The following is a 17,847-nucleotide window of genomic DNA, read 5'->3' as shown; positions in this document are numbered from 1 at the left end:
GGTGCCGACCGGGGCCCCGCCTGTGAAGTGGCCCGAGCAGCCCACAGGGACACCCCAGACTTGCCTCGAGGGGAAGGTAGGTGTGTTTCTGCTCCTGTCCGACTTGTAAACACGGGAGGTGGGGGTAACGCAGAACCAGCTTGTGCCTGTCCTTGAAGTACTGGGCCACCGTGCACTCCACCGTCTGCCCGCTCTCTTGCTGCAGTGGGAATCTAGGAAACCAAAGGGCTGGCTCAGGTCGCAGCTGCCGAGGGCCCACGGGACAGGCAGCCGAGCCCTGCACACACCCGCGTCCCCGGGGCTGCATTCTCGGGGCTGAAGAAGGTGCAGGGTGATGGGTGGGGGCAAATGTTCAAAGCCCTTCCTAGGAGCCCAAATCAAGCATGTACTCTGGGTCACCTGGAATATTCCCGAGTCCCTAACCTTTCATTTTGTCTCTGCAGTTGAGAAATAAAAAATACCTCCATGCCTACAATATGCAGTAACCACCAATGACACATTGCAGCTACAGTGTGTGTAGGGGATTCAGGGTAAATAAAGACAAATCCAGGAAAAAAGGCACGTGCACTTCCCGGCCGACCGCGGACCACGACTGACCGTGAAAGTCGTTCGCGGGCCGAGGGGTATAGGTGCCTGCCCCCGAGGATGAGACACCTCCCAGGATGGGATGAAGAAAGGGGCGGGCTGGGTCTGCTCGGGCAGCCATGGCCACATGTGGGCGGGCTGAGGCAGGAGAGGCCAGCGTGCGGGGATGGGAGAGCGCGGTGGTGCCCTGCACACATTGGCGGGTGGCCTCAGTGCCGGGACGGGGCCACCCAGACTTCTGGGCGACCCCTGTTGGGGGAGATGCCTGGGGCCAGGAGGCAGGCTTGTCCTGCTTTCCCACTGCGCGGGGCGCGGGGCGCGGGGCGCTGGGCCTCTTGTGTCCCCAGGCAGCGCGCAGCGACAGGCCTGGCCTGTTCTACGGAATGACCATGAAATAAACAAACGCGTGTTCAATGGTTTCAGGAGACCTTCAGGTGGGGGGTGCAGGGGTGAAATCTCACTTCTCCCGCAATGGACACACACACAAGCTGAGAGGGCGCCCGTCCTTGTGGCTACTCTAGTGGCTGCACACCAAACTGTTAAGTGACACGAGGGCAGACACATGGCACTCTGCCCGCGGACCCCCAACCCTCCCAGCACGTGCTCAGCACTGAGGACAAAACAGACCCTTCTCCTGTAATTCCAGAAGGAAAACCAGCAGGGAGCTGCCCCCCACCCCTCGGTCCAGGTGGGGTCCCCTTAGCTTATTTTCTTAGGTGACATTTGGAATCTACTGAGCTAAAGGTGTAGCTTCGGAATTTTAAAACTAGAGTGAAATCATCGTTTCCAGAAGAGACCCTGGTCCTGAGTCGGGGCCTCTAGTGAGGATCAGAGAGACATGCGTGGGGAGAGGCAGTTACGTTTGGTGGCTGGCGGGCCGCCGGGTCACGTTGCAGACGCGGTACTTCCTCTTCATCTGCCCGCAGTGTGTGATCTCCACCTTCAGACCTGGAGACACAGAACAGCGCAGCTCGGCGTCAAGACCCACCGGCCGGGAGCACAAAGCCCACTTCCCGATGGCCAGATGGCCAGTTTTCACAGGACCCGCATGGCCAGGCCCACAGCAGGGTGTTCTGAGAAGCTGGGGGAGGGTGGCACCTAGCTGGACCTGTCCCCCCCAGGGATGCCTTCCATCCCAGCAATGCCAAGGTCACAGTCAGGACAGTGTTCTTCAAGAAAAGGGGGACGCAGTGGGCTCCGTCTGGGGCCCACATCTGCCACCACAGCTCGTGCCTTCTCCTCTACGGTTATTTTTAGCAAGGAGTGCGGCTCCGGCCTTTAGGTTGCCCTAAGAAAGGACAGGTGCACAGGGCCGTGGTGGCTTGCGGAGAGAGTGACAGGTGCCCGCCATTCTCTGTGGACAGGCGGCGGCTCCCAGCCAGGTCATGGAACCCTGGCCTCCATCTGCTCGGGTGGCATTCAGGCGGAGTGGGTGCGGCATGGCCAGGGCTGTGAGGGTGAAATGCAGGGAAGGGGGCGCAACTCCGTTCTTGAAGGCCCTGAGCCACCAACTGTGACGTGGCTGCTGCTCCCTGGTCCTGGCCTCAACGACGGGGACGTTACCGGGTCACCGCCCCACCCCTCGCCCCGCAGAGTCAATCATCTAGGACGTTATTCCTCCCGCTCTGTGACATGGGTACAACCCAGCTCTGAGCTGATTCATCGACGGTCACCACGCAGCCTCTGGACCCACGTGCAGCCGCCAGAACCCAGGGAGCACAGCCAGCGGCAGGGCCTCGGACACCCGGGCAGCTACCCACCTTTGATTTCTTTGGTAAACTTGACCCTTTGGGAATCTGTCAGAGGTTTTTGTTGTTCTTCAATACTTTTAAAATCCAAAACTTCACAAACAAACTCGATTACTGGCTGTGCCTTATAAAACGCGGTTGCTGAGACTGTCGGCAGAAAAAGAGACAAAGGCAGAAGCACGACATGAGGGGCTGACCACCAGTGGCTCCAGGCGGCCTGTGTGGGCCAGGTGGGGGGGCACCTGGTCTGTCCTCACTCTCCGGCCTGGAGGTGGGACAGAGCCAGGGGCGGTTCCCGTCTGCTCACAGGCTGCCCGATAACCCCTCTGGGGGGAAACAACGAGGGGCTGGTAGAGCCTAAAGTTATCCTCTGAGAAGAAACCTAGGTTAAAAAAACAACAACGGAAAAATCCCAACGGATCACGATAACCGTAAGGCTTGGACTCCCTGACTCCCTCTGGCGCCGATCTCTCTGAGGTTCACCATTCCCTGTGTGACCCAACACATGGGAAGTGAGTCCCCCAACAGGGGCAGTGAGTCCCCAACCTGAAGGAGCCAAAAGGCCAGACAAGGCGGGCCCCTCATCAGCCACCCTGTGTCGCACCAACCAGGCTGAAACACACACGGGAAATAAGAGGGACTCGGCAGTGAGACATCCACTCACCACCCCGAGAAAACCCAGTTCTGCCCAGTGCACACCAGCTGGGCAGCAGCCCTGGGGGCCTTGTTAGAGACCCAGACCCCTGGCAGCTCAGCGCTCCACCTGAGGACCACTGCCCTGGCCTGACGCACAGGTGAGACAGGCCAGGTGAGACACAGCATCTCTGGCTCCCACACAGGCTCTCCTCAAGCTCTTGGCCCCTCACAAGCCCCCAACCCCAAGAAAGACCGAGCACTGCTTACCATCAATATTTAGCATCATTTTCCAAAGAGAAGGTCGGACAGACTGATGGAAGCCAAACCACACTTCTCGGCCCCCACCCAGGGGGTTGGAGCAGCCCTCGGACGCGGTAAAGAAGGAACGGCCCACAGGGGTGTACCTGAAACAAGAGACCCCGTCTGAAAGAAAGAACAGGCCGACTCGAAGTCTTCGGTGGCACCAGCCGTGCCTGGTCCCTGGGACACAGCATCACTAAGGACTCCGAAGGGAAGACGTGTCGTTTAGCGGTGACGTTACCCACCTGCTGGCAGCACTGGAGGTCGGCTCGTGTGGATGGCCCTTGCAGTCCCCCGACCTTGGTTGACCTTGCCCCTCTTTTTCTATTATTTTTCCAAAATGAAAGTAGGCTTTCCCCAATTATAAAAGCAACATGGTAATTCATTCAAAGGAATTCAGAAAATAAAAATCACCGTAATTTGTGACACTCATTTGAAAAATGCATTCAACATTTTGGCAACTACCCTTCTAGATTTTTTTTTTCCTTGCACCCACCCACCTTTCTCCCATCAATGTTCCAAGCAGGGACAGGTTAGATGCTGGGGGTTGGGGGGCAGGGTGGGAGGGGAGAATCTCTGCCGGGAGTGACATCCCTGCACCCACCGAAGTCTGAAGACTGTGACCACGAGGGTCCCCTTTAAAATGTAGCACAGCACTTCAAGTGACCGTCTCTTACTCACAAAGGGACAAGAAACCCTCGTTCTGCCCTTAAACCTCAGAGTTCCGGTCGGTACTGGGAGAGTTCAGGAGGCAGCTCATGAGTCACTGGAGTGTTACCATCCATCAGACTACCACCTACTCTCCGGTCCCAGCAAGTTCAAGCGTGGCGATTTGTAGTGAGAAAAGAATCCCACAGAATAAAACAAGAGTCTGACGCCTCCGTGACGTTGCCCAGTCCTGAAAGGCTCCTCCACGTGGTGGGCGCTGTGACGTGCAGAACCTGGACACTGTCCCCCTACTCAAGTCCCAAGTGTAACGGCAACGGAGGAACAGAACAGGCTCAGAGCATGGGGCGCAGGCAAGGAGCAACACGCCAGCGCGCTCAGACGCCGGGACGTCACCTTTCTGCGCTAGGCTGAGACTTCCAGGGACCGATTTTTATACTAAACTTTCCCGCCACGTGGGCACTGCTATTATTTTCATTATGGAACCCATTTATGACCATCACACCCTGACTCCGGGAACCAGCTCCTCCTCGGACAGGGTTCGTACTCTCCAGGTGACGCGGACGCTCCGGGCTTCCCGGTCCTCACCTCATGGACGGCAGATGCCTCATGACCACGTCCAGGGCCTGGATCGTCTCGAAGGGGACGCTGGGCAGCCGCCCCGAAAGTGCATCGTGTAACGCCTGCAGGCTCACACAGGACACCCACTTGATGGACACCTTGAAGATACGGTCTTTCCCTTCTCCCGGCAAGGTGACCTCCAGCTCCACCTGTGAGGGGCCCAGAGGACACAGTTATTCACGCTTCCCTCTGAAGAAGCTACTGAGAGTCGAAGGCGGTGGATCAGCTTCCAGGACACCCCTGTCTTATGGAAACTCAGTCCTTCCTCCATGCACACACGTGGGCACGTGCACAGCCCTCACGCCCACTGCACAGGGAGGCAGGACAGGGACTCCTGCCTTCCACACATGTCCAGGGCACGAGTGGCAGCGGGAGACAGGCGGTGACACGCCACCCCCCACAGAGGCAACGCCAGACAGGGGTGGAAGCTGCTCGGCCTGGGGGCTGGCGGGCAGGTCGGCCCCTCTCAGGAGGGGGCCCCAGAGGAAGGGAGCATGGCAGCTCGCTGGGGGTCTTGGGATTACTTTTCCCAGCCCTTTAAAAAAAGTGTCCACAGGCTAGTTTTGCAACAACTAAATCATGAACAAAAAGCCTTCTGAGACACGTCGTAAGACAAATAGCAAAACGCTAACAACTGTGCGATCCGGATGGGCGCACACCCTACCAGCCCTTTAACCTTTCTGTCTGATTAAATAAGTCCACGACCACACGTGGGAAAATGGTCATCTCTGAATGAAGAATGTGGGCGGGGGGGACATCACACGCTGGACATTTCCCGAAGCTGTTCTGCAGGACCATCCGTGCCCCACCACGTACAGAAGGGTGGTGGCACCAGCGTCACCAGGCACAAAACGGCAGAGAAGACAGACAGCTTCAACTACAAGACCAACCAGAATTATCTGGAAAGAAATGAAAATCCTGAGAATTCACCACGACAATCTACAACAGCCCTGCCCAGCAGAACTTCCTGTGTGAATGAAAACGGTCTCTTCCTGAGCTGCCCAGGGTGACAGCCACTGGTCCCCTGTGGCCACTGAGAGCGGGCAATCATTTTGACCACACAGGCCAGCTCCCGCCCTTACGCACTGGCCACCTCGTCCAACCATCACTAAGCAGCAGCCTGGACTCGCCTGCACACCTGTGCCCAGTGCTTGGGCACAGGCCCACAGGGACACAGGACACTACAGGGGGCTCCCTTTAGAACAAAACAGTATATTTTAAGGATACACACACCGCTGATAAGACCAATAAAGAGCAAAGGGTCAGCTTAACCTGAGTCACCTGGACAGTAGCAGTGAGGGGAAGGGCAGGGCATGCAATCAGGGAGCAGAGTGGGGGACACGGGGAGGGAGGCAGCGTCTTGGCCTGAATGGCGGATACATGGAACTTATTACTGTTTTATGTACATACTGGGGGTGCCAAAAAAATGTCTACACATTTTAAGAGACATTATTTATGCTCAAGCAGTCGTTCGCTGTCATCAGAAGTGTCTGGACGCTGATGGTAACCACTTTGAGCACCTCTTGTCATTGCAGAGGTCACACGTGACCTGTTCTCCTCTTTTGCTTTCGGTATATATTGAGTATTACAATTAATACAGCTTTTCCTTTTCTTAAAATGTATATTCATTTTTTGGCACCGTGTGTGTGTGTGTGTGTGTGTGTGTGTGTGTATACTGTATTTCGTAATAAAAATTTGAATGTGTCTTGTAAAAGCAGTAACTAAAACCTAGCATTTAACATGGTGATACTAAAGGGGCAGGCATTATGTATTTCACCCAATAACCTATCGTTCACGACACCCCCGCCCCACCCATACTTTCAGTTAGGGAAACTGAGGCCCAGGAGGCTGGCCACGTTACAGCAGGTCATGTGCAGTGAAGAGGGAAGAGTGCCATTCGGACAGCGCGACCCCAGAAAAGGACAAGACGGTGGCCCGCGGCTGTGCTGGGCGTCAGGGAAGGGCTTCCGTGTGGAGCAGCAGCGACCCGGCTCCAATGGCATCAGGAAGAGCAAGTGGCCCCACGTGTTCAGAGGTGGTATGCCAAGGACGGCAACCAGGTGGATACAAGACAACCACCGGGCAAACTCCCGAATCGCGCAGCAGCTCTCGGCCTGGGTGCAGGACGACCCTGTGAATCGGTACTAACTGGACGCTGGGTAATGTCACCCTTCAGAAATGCCTCTATAAGTGAACTGAGAGGGGACTCGGAGGGGCGCATTTTCCTTTAGCAAAAGATCCTTATTCTTTTTAATCAAGTCCCGTCCAGCCTCCTCTTGGACCCCATAAAAAGGTGGAGAGAATAAACTCCAGGCTGTACAACGTTCTCTGCCAGACACAATGTCTCGAGAGGCTGACTGGTACACGTATCTAACAGCTTAGGGACGATGCAGATTTCAACAGAAATGTCACACTGTGTGGGGCAGCGTGACACGGGGCTGCGGCTGTGACGTGAGGTAGAGAACAGTCTGCATGTCTGTCTGGGCTGCTGGCCAGCAGTGCCATTCCACACACCAAGACGCTTCGATCTCTGAACAGCCTGAAGCTTTCGGTCCCAGTAACGTAGCAGGTCCCCAGGTCCCCAGGACACCGGAGGTCCCCAGGACATGGACCTCACAGTTCTGTAACCAGCTATGACCTGCCCATGGGCAGGTGGCTCCACTGGGCTCCCTGTGTGCTCTGTAAGGAACAAGAGGACAGCCTGCCCACGTCGCAGGACACTTGTGCCAACTGAGGCCGCCAGCACCCGTGGAGGGCGGTCTGGAACCCTGGAACACTACAAGTGCCATCTTCTGACACGGACAACTGAAATATCGGCTAACAGCACTGACCCAGGGCCTGGAAGATGGTGACACAGTTGTGAGATCCCATCTCTGCAGCCAGACCTAAGCCACACTCCACTCGCTTTGTGTGGAAGCCACCAGGGTGACAGAATCGGAATTGCGTTGGGAAGAGTCCTGGGTTGATGCCACCACACGGCTGGGAGACGAAGGAGGGACAGAGACTGCACGCGCCCAGGAGAGCAGAGCCGCAGCCGTGTCTCCAGCGGGGTTTCTTGTCCAAAACTGGGCTGCCATGAGGGCCAAGGCCCCGTAATTCACTGCCATCTGCCTAAGGAAGGAGTGGCAGGGCTGGCAGGGCCCTGGGCGGCCACACTCCGCGTGGGGCTGGTTGAGGATCCAGACCCTGCGCGGCCCTCCAGGGGTCTGCAAGCCGGAGTCCGTGCCAGGGTGACAGCTGCTAGGCTCCTTGCCACGGGCCCTTTCCAGAAGGGGACGTGCAGGTCACATCTCGTTTTCAATGGGCACAGGGAGCCGACAGTTGAAGGCTTCCTGGGACTTTGCACAGCAACGAATCTCCTCGAAAAGCGAAGCGCTGCCGCTCCAAATTACCCAAGAGAAAACGCAGCCTCGTCTAGCACGGTGCTGGGGATCTGGAGTCGCCCGTGGCAGGTAAAACCAGCAGTGGCACACAGGCAGTGGCTGCTCTGCTGGGTGTAAATGACACTTGCCGAGCCAAGTGTCCACCCCGCGCAGCTCAGTTCAAGGCACCTTGACAAACGCAGAGTCACTGGAGGGACCCTTAGCTTGGAAAGGCAGCAGGTCAGGCCCAAATCGAGCAGACCCTCTACCTGCGTTCCACCCGGGGGAGAACGCCAAGGATGGCCCCTGTCCCCCACCTGCCTGTCCTCAGTCCTCCTGCCCCTCCAAGTGCAGAAGCTTCAGTGCCCACTCAGGATCCCTGACACCTCTCACTGCAATCAGCAGTCATGGCCCTCAAGCCCCCGGTCCCGGGCACAGGGGGTGAGCCGGCAGGAGCACCGAGCATGGGTTCTGTGCGAGGCTGTCGTCCCCAACAGCGGGCGCCTTCTGCACAAGGGCCGTTACTGATCTGAGCTGTGCGTCTGGCCTAACGTGCCGCTTTCTTCGAAGGAGATGCTCGTACCTTCCCTGAGTAAATGGATGGAGGCTGTAGCTGCAGGAACCTGCAGACCTGGTGAGTGAAGGCCCAGGGCTGGACCCGCACCGGGAACAACAGACCACACATATTCCAGTCCTACCAGTCATATTGTGTCACTGCTAAAACAGAGCTCGGAGTTAAATCCCGAACAGTGAGCAACTAGGACAACTTCCTCTGTGTCGGGTTCTGCACAAGAAGAGACTGGCCCCGTGGTGTTTCAGCCCTCACGGGGGCTGGAGTTAAGGCAGGTGGGCTCCTAATTTCAGTAGGAGAGATTAAGAGGAGACAAGAGCCAGGCCGTGGAACCCAGGACATGCTCTGTGCCCAAACTTGGGCAAGGCCAGCTGCAGCCCCCATCTAGCCGCCAGGAGACATGGGGTTCACACGACACCAAAGGATTTTCTTTCTGTCTTACTACAGAAGTGCCCATGATACAAAGAAAACTGCTTTATAGAAAAATGAGCAAACATAAAAGAAAAAGAAAAAGATAGCACTTGGCTATAAGATGTAATGTATGAAGCAGCATTTTATTTTAGCTCTGAGGGAAGAGATTAATTTCTGCGTATCGCGAATATTTGACAGAACTTTGAGAATGAGTGGCAGGCGTGGTGTGCAGTTAGGAGACCCCACGCTCACCAAACGCTGGGGCTCTGGGTAGGTTCCCGAAGCTCATCTGAAAACAGGACAAGGGTGGTAGGGATTAAACTTAAGGGACACCGAGCGTCCACCAGGTACAAGGCAGTAGACACGGGGCCACCGTGGGCATCGGCCCCCACCCAGAGACGTGTGGGTTAGGATGACAGATACAAATCGCTGAGCCCAGTAACAGTAACCAGTGGTACCTGCTCAGTGCGTGCCATGTCCCAGGCGTAAATAAGCACATTAGATCCCGACAACTCAGTGATTTGGGACGACAGTAGGATGTGGAAGCTGGTTAGCGATGTGGACGCTGAATGAGCAGCACAGATTAGCAGAGACCCAGGGCAGCTGGCAGCACGTAACGTGGAAAGCGCTCTTCTTGGGGTGCCCTCACTCATTTGACTCGCACGAGGCCCCACGAGGTCATTTCTATGCAATGTCCCCTCTTACAGGTGTGACAGCTGAGGGTGGCAAGGTAAGGCGGCTTGCCCACGGTCTCGCCGGGAGTAGGAGTGAAGCAAGGACTTAGTCAGGCTGTGGGGAGCCCAGAGCTGCGCTGTGAACTTCTGCGAGGACGCGTCTCAGACACGCACACCTTAGCGACTCCCCCACCCCTTCTGAAGGAAAACGTTCCTGTGCCCGCCTAGTGTCCGAGTGTCGACATGCACAGACGACACGGTGAATAAACTCCTTGTTTGTCCCTTATACAATTTCAAACAAAAACAAATGTGCAAATTAGTCACAAAGCTATATAATCAATAACTTTCAAATGCACAGCATGCTAATTTGCAAGGGGCACGTCTCCTCAGCTGACAGGCGTAGGGTCCCGGCACTCCCTCCAATTCGGAACACGGACGTCTACTGCCCTGCACCAGGCAGTGCCCAGCTGAGCCACTGCGGTCTCTGAGAATCCCGGAGACCTTTCGGCACACAGCCCTTATCACCGCCGGCCTTCCCCCAGCCCATGTCCACTCTTACCAGGACCCGGCAATTCTGAGCATCCACACGGGTGAGAGGAGCTTAAGTCTTTTTATCATTAAAACGCAAAGGCAAAAAAAAAAAAAATGCAATGCCTGCAGAGAGCATACAGGTCACTAGACAACCGGACAACAGTGTGAGACGCTGTTAAGCTCTGCTCCTTCTCGGGGTTCTGGGTGGGGTGGGGTTTCAGAAGCTAATTGTGCAGTTGTTCTCAAAGGGAACTAGCGTTTCTGTTCTTGTTGGGAGTTACTTTTTTTTTTAAGTTTATGTAAATATTATGGCTGAGCTGAGTCCTTCCTCTTCTTCTGCTTATAAACACCACCCATGATCACCCTGGAGCAGCCCGTTCGTTGAAAGATGTGCCAAGAGGTGACAACTTCCAGGCAGAAATTTTATTACTTTTTAAATAAAGCCATGATGAGGATAAAGACAGTAAGAAAAGGTGACACTTTAATATAATCACTACTCCCGGGCTGACTGTCTGTCATGACTCTTATTTCAGATGAATCACTGGCTAACGCCGGTTAGTAGCTGTTTCACTGCCATTGGCACGCACACCTACACTTACGCGAACCCACTTTTCCTTAGGTCTTGACAGTCCCACTGGTGACCCGGCCTCCCGCCTGGCGGTGGTTCGCGGCCCGTGTTTTACATTTCAAAGTTCTGTGGTTTCAAGACGTTCTCAACTCCTGTCTGTGGACGCAGACAGCTTACTGCTCTACCGCGGGCAACCACCGGGCGCGGAAGGCGCTTCTCAGGGGCCTCAGGAGGAGGCACAGGACCGCCAGGGCCGCCCCTCTCAGGTGGAATGATGAGGAGCAACGACCTTTGTAACCTGGTGGTCCAAGCCCATCTCTGAGCTCACCTTCTCCCTCCCGATCGGAAGAGGCATTGCTGTGTAGAGGTTCTTTCTTCCGTCAAACACCGGCTTCCGGTCCCCAAAGATCTGTGTTTTAAAGTGCTGGACCATATGTTCCACTATTTCCCTGAAACAAGACAGAATTCGAGCAAAATGTCAGTAAAATCAGAGAAATCATGCATGAGGACCATCCTTCTGACACTGGTTTATAAGCCATTTTGTAAGAGCTATGGATCGTTTTCATCACATGACCTCCAACTTTCTTCTGTAAAGAATCAAACTAGAACCTTCACTGGCTTCATGCTCGTCAGTCACCCAAACCTCAGAGGACGCCTTCCCCACCAGCCACTGCACATGCTGCACGCGGGCACGACAGAAGCCCCCAGAACTTCCTGGGGCACTGAGGGGAGGACCAGAGGGGAGGGAGCCCTGTTCCCACAGCCGTGGCGCTAGATACCACGTGCTTGCCTGTGACACCCCCCAGGCCTCCCCCCCACCCCTGTGCTCACAGAGAAGAATCCCCACCCCGCTGACATTGGGTGCTGGCTCAGCTGGGCGCTTTGCTTTGGTCACCGGGAAGTCAGAGGTCGTGACGTAAACAGAGGCCGTCAGGGGTCGTGTGATTAGCTTGGCTTCCTGGGATGCCCTGTAAGAACGTACCTGGTCACCGCTGCCCTTTCAGTCTGGGCTCCAGAACAAAGAGCCCGAACCTGACTCAGAGCCCGAGTGCAGCCTGACCCAGCCGGGCAGTCACCCCACAGCCCACCTGCAAGGTCCTGAGCGCCCAACGTGCGCTCTACGCCACTTAGCTGGGGTGCTGTCAGTCCCTCGGGCGTCACAGCGGCACACGCACGGCCAGCACAAGGGAACTTGTGTCGTGAGCTCCAGGGGGCACTGCAGCCGCTCGGCCCCCGCTGGCCTGCCACTCCACACAGGCGCAGAAGCTATGGGGGACCAGGGACTGCCCAAGTGTCCTGCACCGTGGAGGCTGGGGGTGTGGGCACGCCACCACCCACCCTGCATGTCTCTGCTCCGAGAGCCCACTGGACACATCTCTGCTAGCATTGGGGGTGCGGGAGGGCTGAGGCATTCCACTTAAGTCACCAAACACCTGACCCCTCTCACACACAGCGTCTCAGGAAGTACAGAGAGGAAAGGCCACGATGCCTGCCTGCCCCCCAGGTCCACGAAGGGGCCACAGCAAGCGGCCTGCAGAGGCTCGAAATGCCAGTCGTTATCAGGAAGCAGCGGCTCAGGGGATGTGGTAAAGAGGGGGCCATGGGTCTCGACAGCAGGGACAGAGCGGGAGGAGGACACCCGACAGACTGAGCCCAGCTCTGCTGTGACAGTTTCTCTCTGGGCAGAGCCTTGGTCATCGTTCAGGAAGCAAGAATCAGAAATGCATTCCATTCCTTTCCCAGAGCGTGGGGAAAGCGGGCCTCAGCAGGCTTTCTTCCTCACACGGGTTTTGTCCAGGAGGCCCTCCACTGTGCTCGTCACAGGAGGCCAGTTTCTAGGGGTCCAGCCAGACCTGCTCCGACACCCACTGCCCGGGAGTCCCTGGTCCAGACGGAGCCCCTTGAAACACCTGTGAAGAGGCCACCAAGAATGCTCTCGACACCGGTGGGAGATCACAGCCCCAGCAGGTATGAAGCCCTAAAGACCTCCACCGCTGCCATTTCCGACCAGCAGCCAGGGCACAACTTGACCCGGGTCTCCACACGCTACTCTGGGCACCTCAGGCATACTGCCTCCAGACCACTGATTCCCAAGCTTCAGGCCTCCCATCTTCATGGGCAGGACTTGACGAGCAGCTCAAGGTCCAGATGGCTCTACCGGGGAGTTCCACCCACACTCCAAGAACAAATCATCCAAACAACTCAAACTTACCATGAACAGAATTAAGAGGGCACGTGCCCCAGCTCATTTAAGAGGCTAGCAAAACTCTGATCTTGAAACCTGACCAAGTGGTCATGGGCCAATCTCACTTATAAACACAGATGAAGAAACACAGCACGAACAAACAGAATCCAGCAACAGGTTAAAAATAACGCTGTCAACATGTCAACGTTGGGCAGACACCGGGAATGAAAGGTCGGGTTTAACGTGAGAGAAGTAAGTGGTGTGAAACTTCCGGGGGACAAAGAAAAGAGAAAAACCTTTATGAACCCTGAGATAAAGATTTCTTAGGCCATAAACAGTTATCAACTGTAAAAGAAAACAATAATAAATTGGACTTCATCAAAACTAAAAATGTTTACTCTTTAAAAGTATCTTATGGATGTTATGCAAAGGGAAAAGGCCAGCCACTCGCTGGGAGAAGACATTTGGACAAACACAAATATCTGACAAAGGCCTTGCATGCATAATATACGAAATAAGTTCCTACAACTCAGTAAGACACACAACCCACTTAAAAAAAACAACAACAAATAAAAGATTTGAACACTTTGCAAAAAACAGATACCCAAGTGGCCAATAAACACATGAAAAGATGCTCATCATTCGTCATTAGGGAGATGCTAATAAAACCACAAAACCCCACACACGCACTAGAATGGCGAACATTACAGACCCACCAAACCAAGGGGTTGGTGAAGGGGCACGTGGACGCTTAACTCTTACACGTTGCTGCTGGGAATGTGAAATGACAGAACCACGCAGGGGGAGAAAGTTTGGCCATTTCTTATAAAGCTCAGTGTATACAGACCACCCATCTAGCAATACCTGATACTTACGCAAGAGAAATGAAAACATGTAACCACGTGTATGCAAGTGTTTACCATAGCTCCAGACTGGCAACAACTTGAGTGCCCATCCACACAAATTGTGGTACAACATTACAATAGAATACTTTTATTCTCTCGATCAGTTTCTGGTAGAAGCAACATGATGGTTGTATCTTAGAAACAAACTCAGGGAAAGAAACCAGCTATGAAGCAGTACATACTGCATGATTCCATTTCTATGAAATTTTCTGATAGGCAAAAACTAATCTACGTCAACAGAAGGCACTTCAGTGGTTGCCATGGGGTAGGCGGTGGGGGATTATCAGCAGAGGATTAACTGTAAAGGGGCATAAAAGAGCTCTGGGGTCTTTAGAACGTCCCACGCCTTGACTGTCACACGATTGTTACACGAGTGTACACTTTATTTTAAAAAAATTATTTTAAGTGTGTTTTTCCAGGACCCATCAGCTCCAAGTCAAGTAGTTGTTTCAATCTAGTTGTGGAGGACGCAGCTCACACTGGCCCATGTTAAGAGCTCGTGCTCTAGCCAACTGAGCTAACCGGTGCCCAGAGTGTACACATTTTTTAAAGCTCATCCAACCATACACTTCAAAAGAACATGTTTGGTTGCAGGTAATTATATCAACAAAGTTGACTTAGGTTTTAAAAATCGAGTGTGAACAGTTCTTAAATTATGATAATCTCCAAGAGGTAGAACAAGCTCAGGGAAAAAAAAATTTGCATTTAACAAAATTTAATAAAATACAATACCCCATCAGCATTTCTTTTTTAATTAGCAACCTAGGACCAGAAGGAAAGTTCCGTAACCTGGTGGTTTCCCTCTGAGATGCACAATAAGGTGTCTTCCTGCCACTTGTTCCACATTGGGCTGCAGGCCGCGGGTGCCGTACGCAGTAGGGTAAGAAAAAGGAGGAGGGCTGCGGTAAAGGAAAACTGCTGCTGTTGGTGGACACTGGGGCTGTGTTTGTTAACAATGCAGACGATGGGCAGCCGGATGGCTCAGTTGGTTAGAGCGCAAGCTCTCAACAACAAGGTTGCCAGTTCAATTCCCACATGGGATGCTGGGCTGTGCCCCCTGCAACTAAAGATTGAAAATGGCGACTGGACTTGGAGCTGAGCTGTACCCTCCACAACTAGACTGAAGGACAATGACTTGGAGCTGATGGGCCCTGGGGAAACATACTGTTCCCCAATATTCTCCAACAAAATTTATTTAAAAAATTTAACAAATATGCAGACGAACCTTCCGAGGAACTCTGGAAGCTTCATGAAGACAGATCCTTGCGTTTTATCTGTGTCCCTCCAGGGTCCAGCAGATAGCGGATACCCCAGAAATATTTCTAAAACAAATGCTCATATTTTCCCCTGGTTCCAAGTCTTTATTCATTCACTCACTCATTCATTACATACCCTCAGGGGGAGCGGTGGGGACAGGGGTAGCGCAGGGCCCAAGAGCCCAGGCCAAGTCACCCACCAAAGAAACTTGTTTTGGAAATAACTCCCAGGAAGGTCAGTCTCAAGCAGAAATGGACTGCGGAGGGGCTGGAGAACCCGCAGGAGGTGGCCCCGCTGCCTCCCTCTCGGCCTCTCTAGGAAGTTAAAATTCCCCGCAAAGCTTTGGCTTCCAGCAGTAAATGTGGAATTATGTCCGTTCTTCGCCTGTGAGACAATGTTGGGTTGTGGCCGCTCTGACACAAGTCTCTTATAACAGCAGAGAAGTTCCTGAGTGATCTGGCTCCACAGGAAGGTCACGCTTGGAAACACACATGTAAATTACCTTATTACCTAATGCAACACAGTATCAGTATGGCGCTTGTTACACATTCACGTTTTGGAATCAGCGGCCACCCTGTACACTAACCTCCCCTTTCTCCTTCTCCCCACCTCCTGCTGCCCCCCTCTACCCTGAGACTGGACAAGAGCAGCCACACCAGCGGGCCCTTCCCACACGCGGCCTGTAAGTGTGTCACAGTGAGGAAGGGGTGTACCCAGAGGTAAACGTGCAGGGGAGGAGGGGTGGGGATAACTAGTTCCAAACCTTTCATTTGGGAGCTGGAAACACCAGAAGAGGTTAAAAAACAGAACAACCAATGAACAAGCCACATTCGTGGACCATAATATTCAATTATTCAATTCTCCCCAAACACATCCATTCTTTCAACCCCAGTGAAGGGTTCACTGGTGTTTGATGGAATTTAATAAACTAATTCTAAATGTATTTGGAAAGGACAGAGGCTAGCCGTGCTCTTAAAGAGGAACAGGGTGGATGTGTAAAAGCTCGTGAGCGAGACGGCGTGCTGCTGGAGCGGGGACAGACAGGACACTAGTGACCGGCCCTGTGGGCACACAGGCGCTTCATCGGCGGCAGGAGTGGCAGCAGAGAGGACACGGCACGCTTTTCAGCACCCAGGCATCTAGCAGTCAAAGCAATAGAATGGGCCCTGCCACGCGACACGCCTGCTTATGCTGATGATGGCAACCCGTTCACACACGAAACTGTGGCTTCTGCAGGGGCTCAGGAAATGTGTTCAAAGGAGGAGGCTATTCAATCAGTCATTACAGTAGGAAGCTCCCCGGCGGACGAAAAAGAACCCTGACCATGAGCAGACAGCCCAGGCCACCACACAGCCCACGAGAGAGCGTCACCAGCACCCACGCACCGCTCCCATGTCTCGGGCCGCCCGAGGGAACGCAGGTGCTAGCACCGGTGTCATTTGTGCCAACAGGACTCATACGGCTTAGTTTTCAGGACAGCAGGGCCACTACTTCTGGAATATGGAGGCCTCTTCCCGCCATCAACACAGACCTACTCCCAGAGACCAGCCAGCCTTCCTTCCTCGCTTCCTTCGCCCCTGCCTCCCTCCCTCCTTCTCTTGCTCTGTCCCTTCCTCCCTCCCTGTCTCTCTCTGTCTTAACTGTGGTAGGAACAGATAACATAAAAGAGGCCAGTTCAATCACTTTCACATGTCCAGTTCGGTAGCATTCAGTACATTCACACGGTCGCACAACCATGGCCATCCACCTCCAGAACTTCTTACTCCCCAGTGGAAGCTCCGACCCTTTCAACACTAATTCCCCACCGCCCCCCCTCCACCCAGCCCCAGGGACTTTTCTTGACAAGGCTCCAGAGCAAGGAGGAACCACCTGGGACAAGTTATTCTTGGAGCGCTGCGTTTGGTTCTTCCTAAATACCAAGTTTGGCCCCTGGAAAGAGCAGTTCCCATAGGGCACCAGGGTGGCTTCTGGACAAACACCTTTACTGAACGGATTCTCGGGCTGCCTCCAGACCTCCTGCAGAAGCAACAGCCCCGCGACACGGTCTGTGCCTGCATCACCCATTAGGTGCTCGGGATCTTACAGAGTGGTCCACAGGACGAGGACAGTGACAAAGTGTCAGCTCTCACTCTCTGCCAGGCACTTCCTTGAACGACTCATTCAGTCCTCACACTAATCGCGGGGGCCGGGGGCACACAGCCGCACACTGGTACGGCCGCAGCAGAAGGTAAAGCTGCCTCGTAGTAACCGAACATGCTTGCCAATCAGAAGCCGACATGCTCTGGATTGGCTCGACTGCCATAATTATGGGAAGTTTTCTCTTAAAAAAAAAAAAAAGTGCATTCATTGGTTCATTTTTAATCACGGGTTTTGCATTAATACATTCTCACTGTAAAATTCAACTACGGATAACGCTGGACCACCTGACCTCTCCATCCTTTGCTCCAAAGTAACCTGATCACTTTCAAACCTATGAATTTATACAAATGCGCAGGTACATGAAAGAAAAATGTGGGCTTATCGCTTTTTAAATGTCCTGCATCACACGCACAGAGAGCCCTGCTTTCCCACGACGTCGTTGAGACCTCCCCTGGTCACTATGCACGCAGTGGCCATCAAGTCCAGAAACAGAGACGCTGCTGTTTCACGCACTGTAACGTGATGCCAGCAAAGCACTGAAGACACAGCCGTCTTGTTCCCCTTTCACTGCTGTCACACTGTTGGCGGTTTCACGGGACTCCACAGTACATTCATGTTCCCATCCCTGCTGGCTGACGCGCAGATGATGTCTGTTTCTGTCTCTCTCTTTTTGACTTTCCTGTATTAG

General features: G+C 53.9%; 1 protein-coding gene across 3 annotated transcripts in view; it reads right to left on the bottom strand.

The window, feature by feature from the left end:
• Positions 1 to 17,847, bottom strand: part of AGO2 (argonaute RISC catalytic component 2) — an 86,617-nt gene that overhangs the window by 19,846 nt on the left and 48,924 nt on the right. For all 3 annotated transcript variants that reach the window (XM_081071258.1, XM_081071257.1, XM_081071259.1), the window contains exons 3-8: positions 11,002 to 11,122; positions 4,524 to 4,705; positions 3,237 to 3,373; positions 2,346 to 2,480; positions 1,446 to 1,533; positions 65 to 212 (exon numbers count right to left, since the gene is read on the bottom strand). In XM_081071258.1, the coding sequence (XP_080927384.1) occupies positions 65 to 212; positions 1,446 to 1,533; positions 2,346 to 2,480; positions 3,237 to 3,373; positions 4,524 to 4,705; positions 11,002 to 11,122 (811 nt within the window). The remainder of the gene's footprint in view (positions 1 to 64; positions 213 to 1,445; positions 1,534 to 2,345; positions 2,481 to 3,236; positions 3,374 to 4,523; positions 4,706 to 11,001; positions 11,123 to 17,847) is intronic.

The sequence above is a fragment of the Rhinolophus hipposideros genome (genome assembly GCF_964194185.1).
Source record: "Rhinolophus hipposideros genome assembly, chromosome: 13".
NCBI classification, from domain to species: Eukaryota; Metazoa; Chordata; class Mammalia; order Chiroptera; family Rhinolophidae; genus Rhinolophus; species Rhinolophus hipposideros.
Note: the sequence above shows the minus strand (reverse complement) of the source record. Positions and strands in the feature narration are given on the sequence as shown.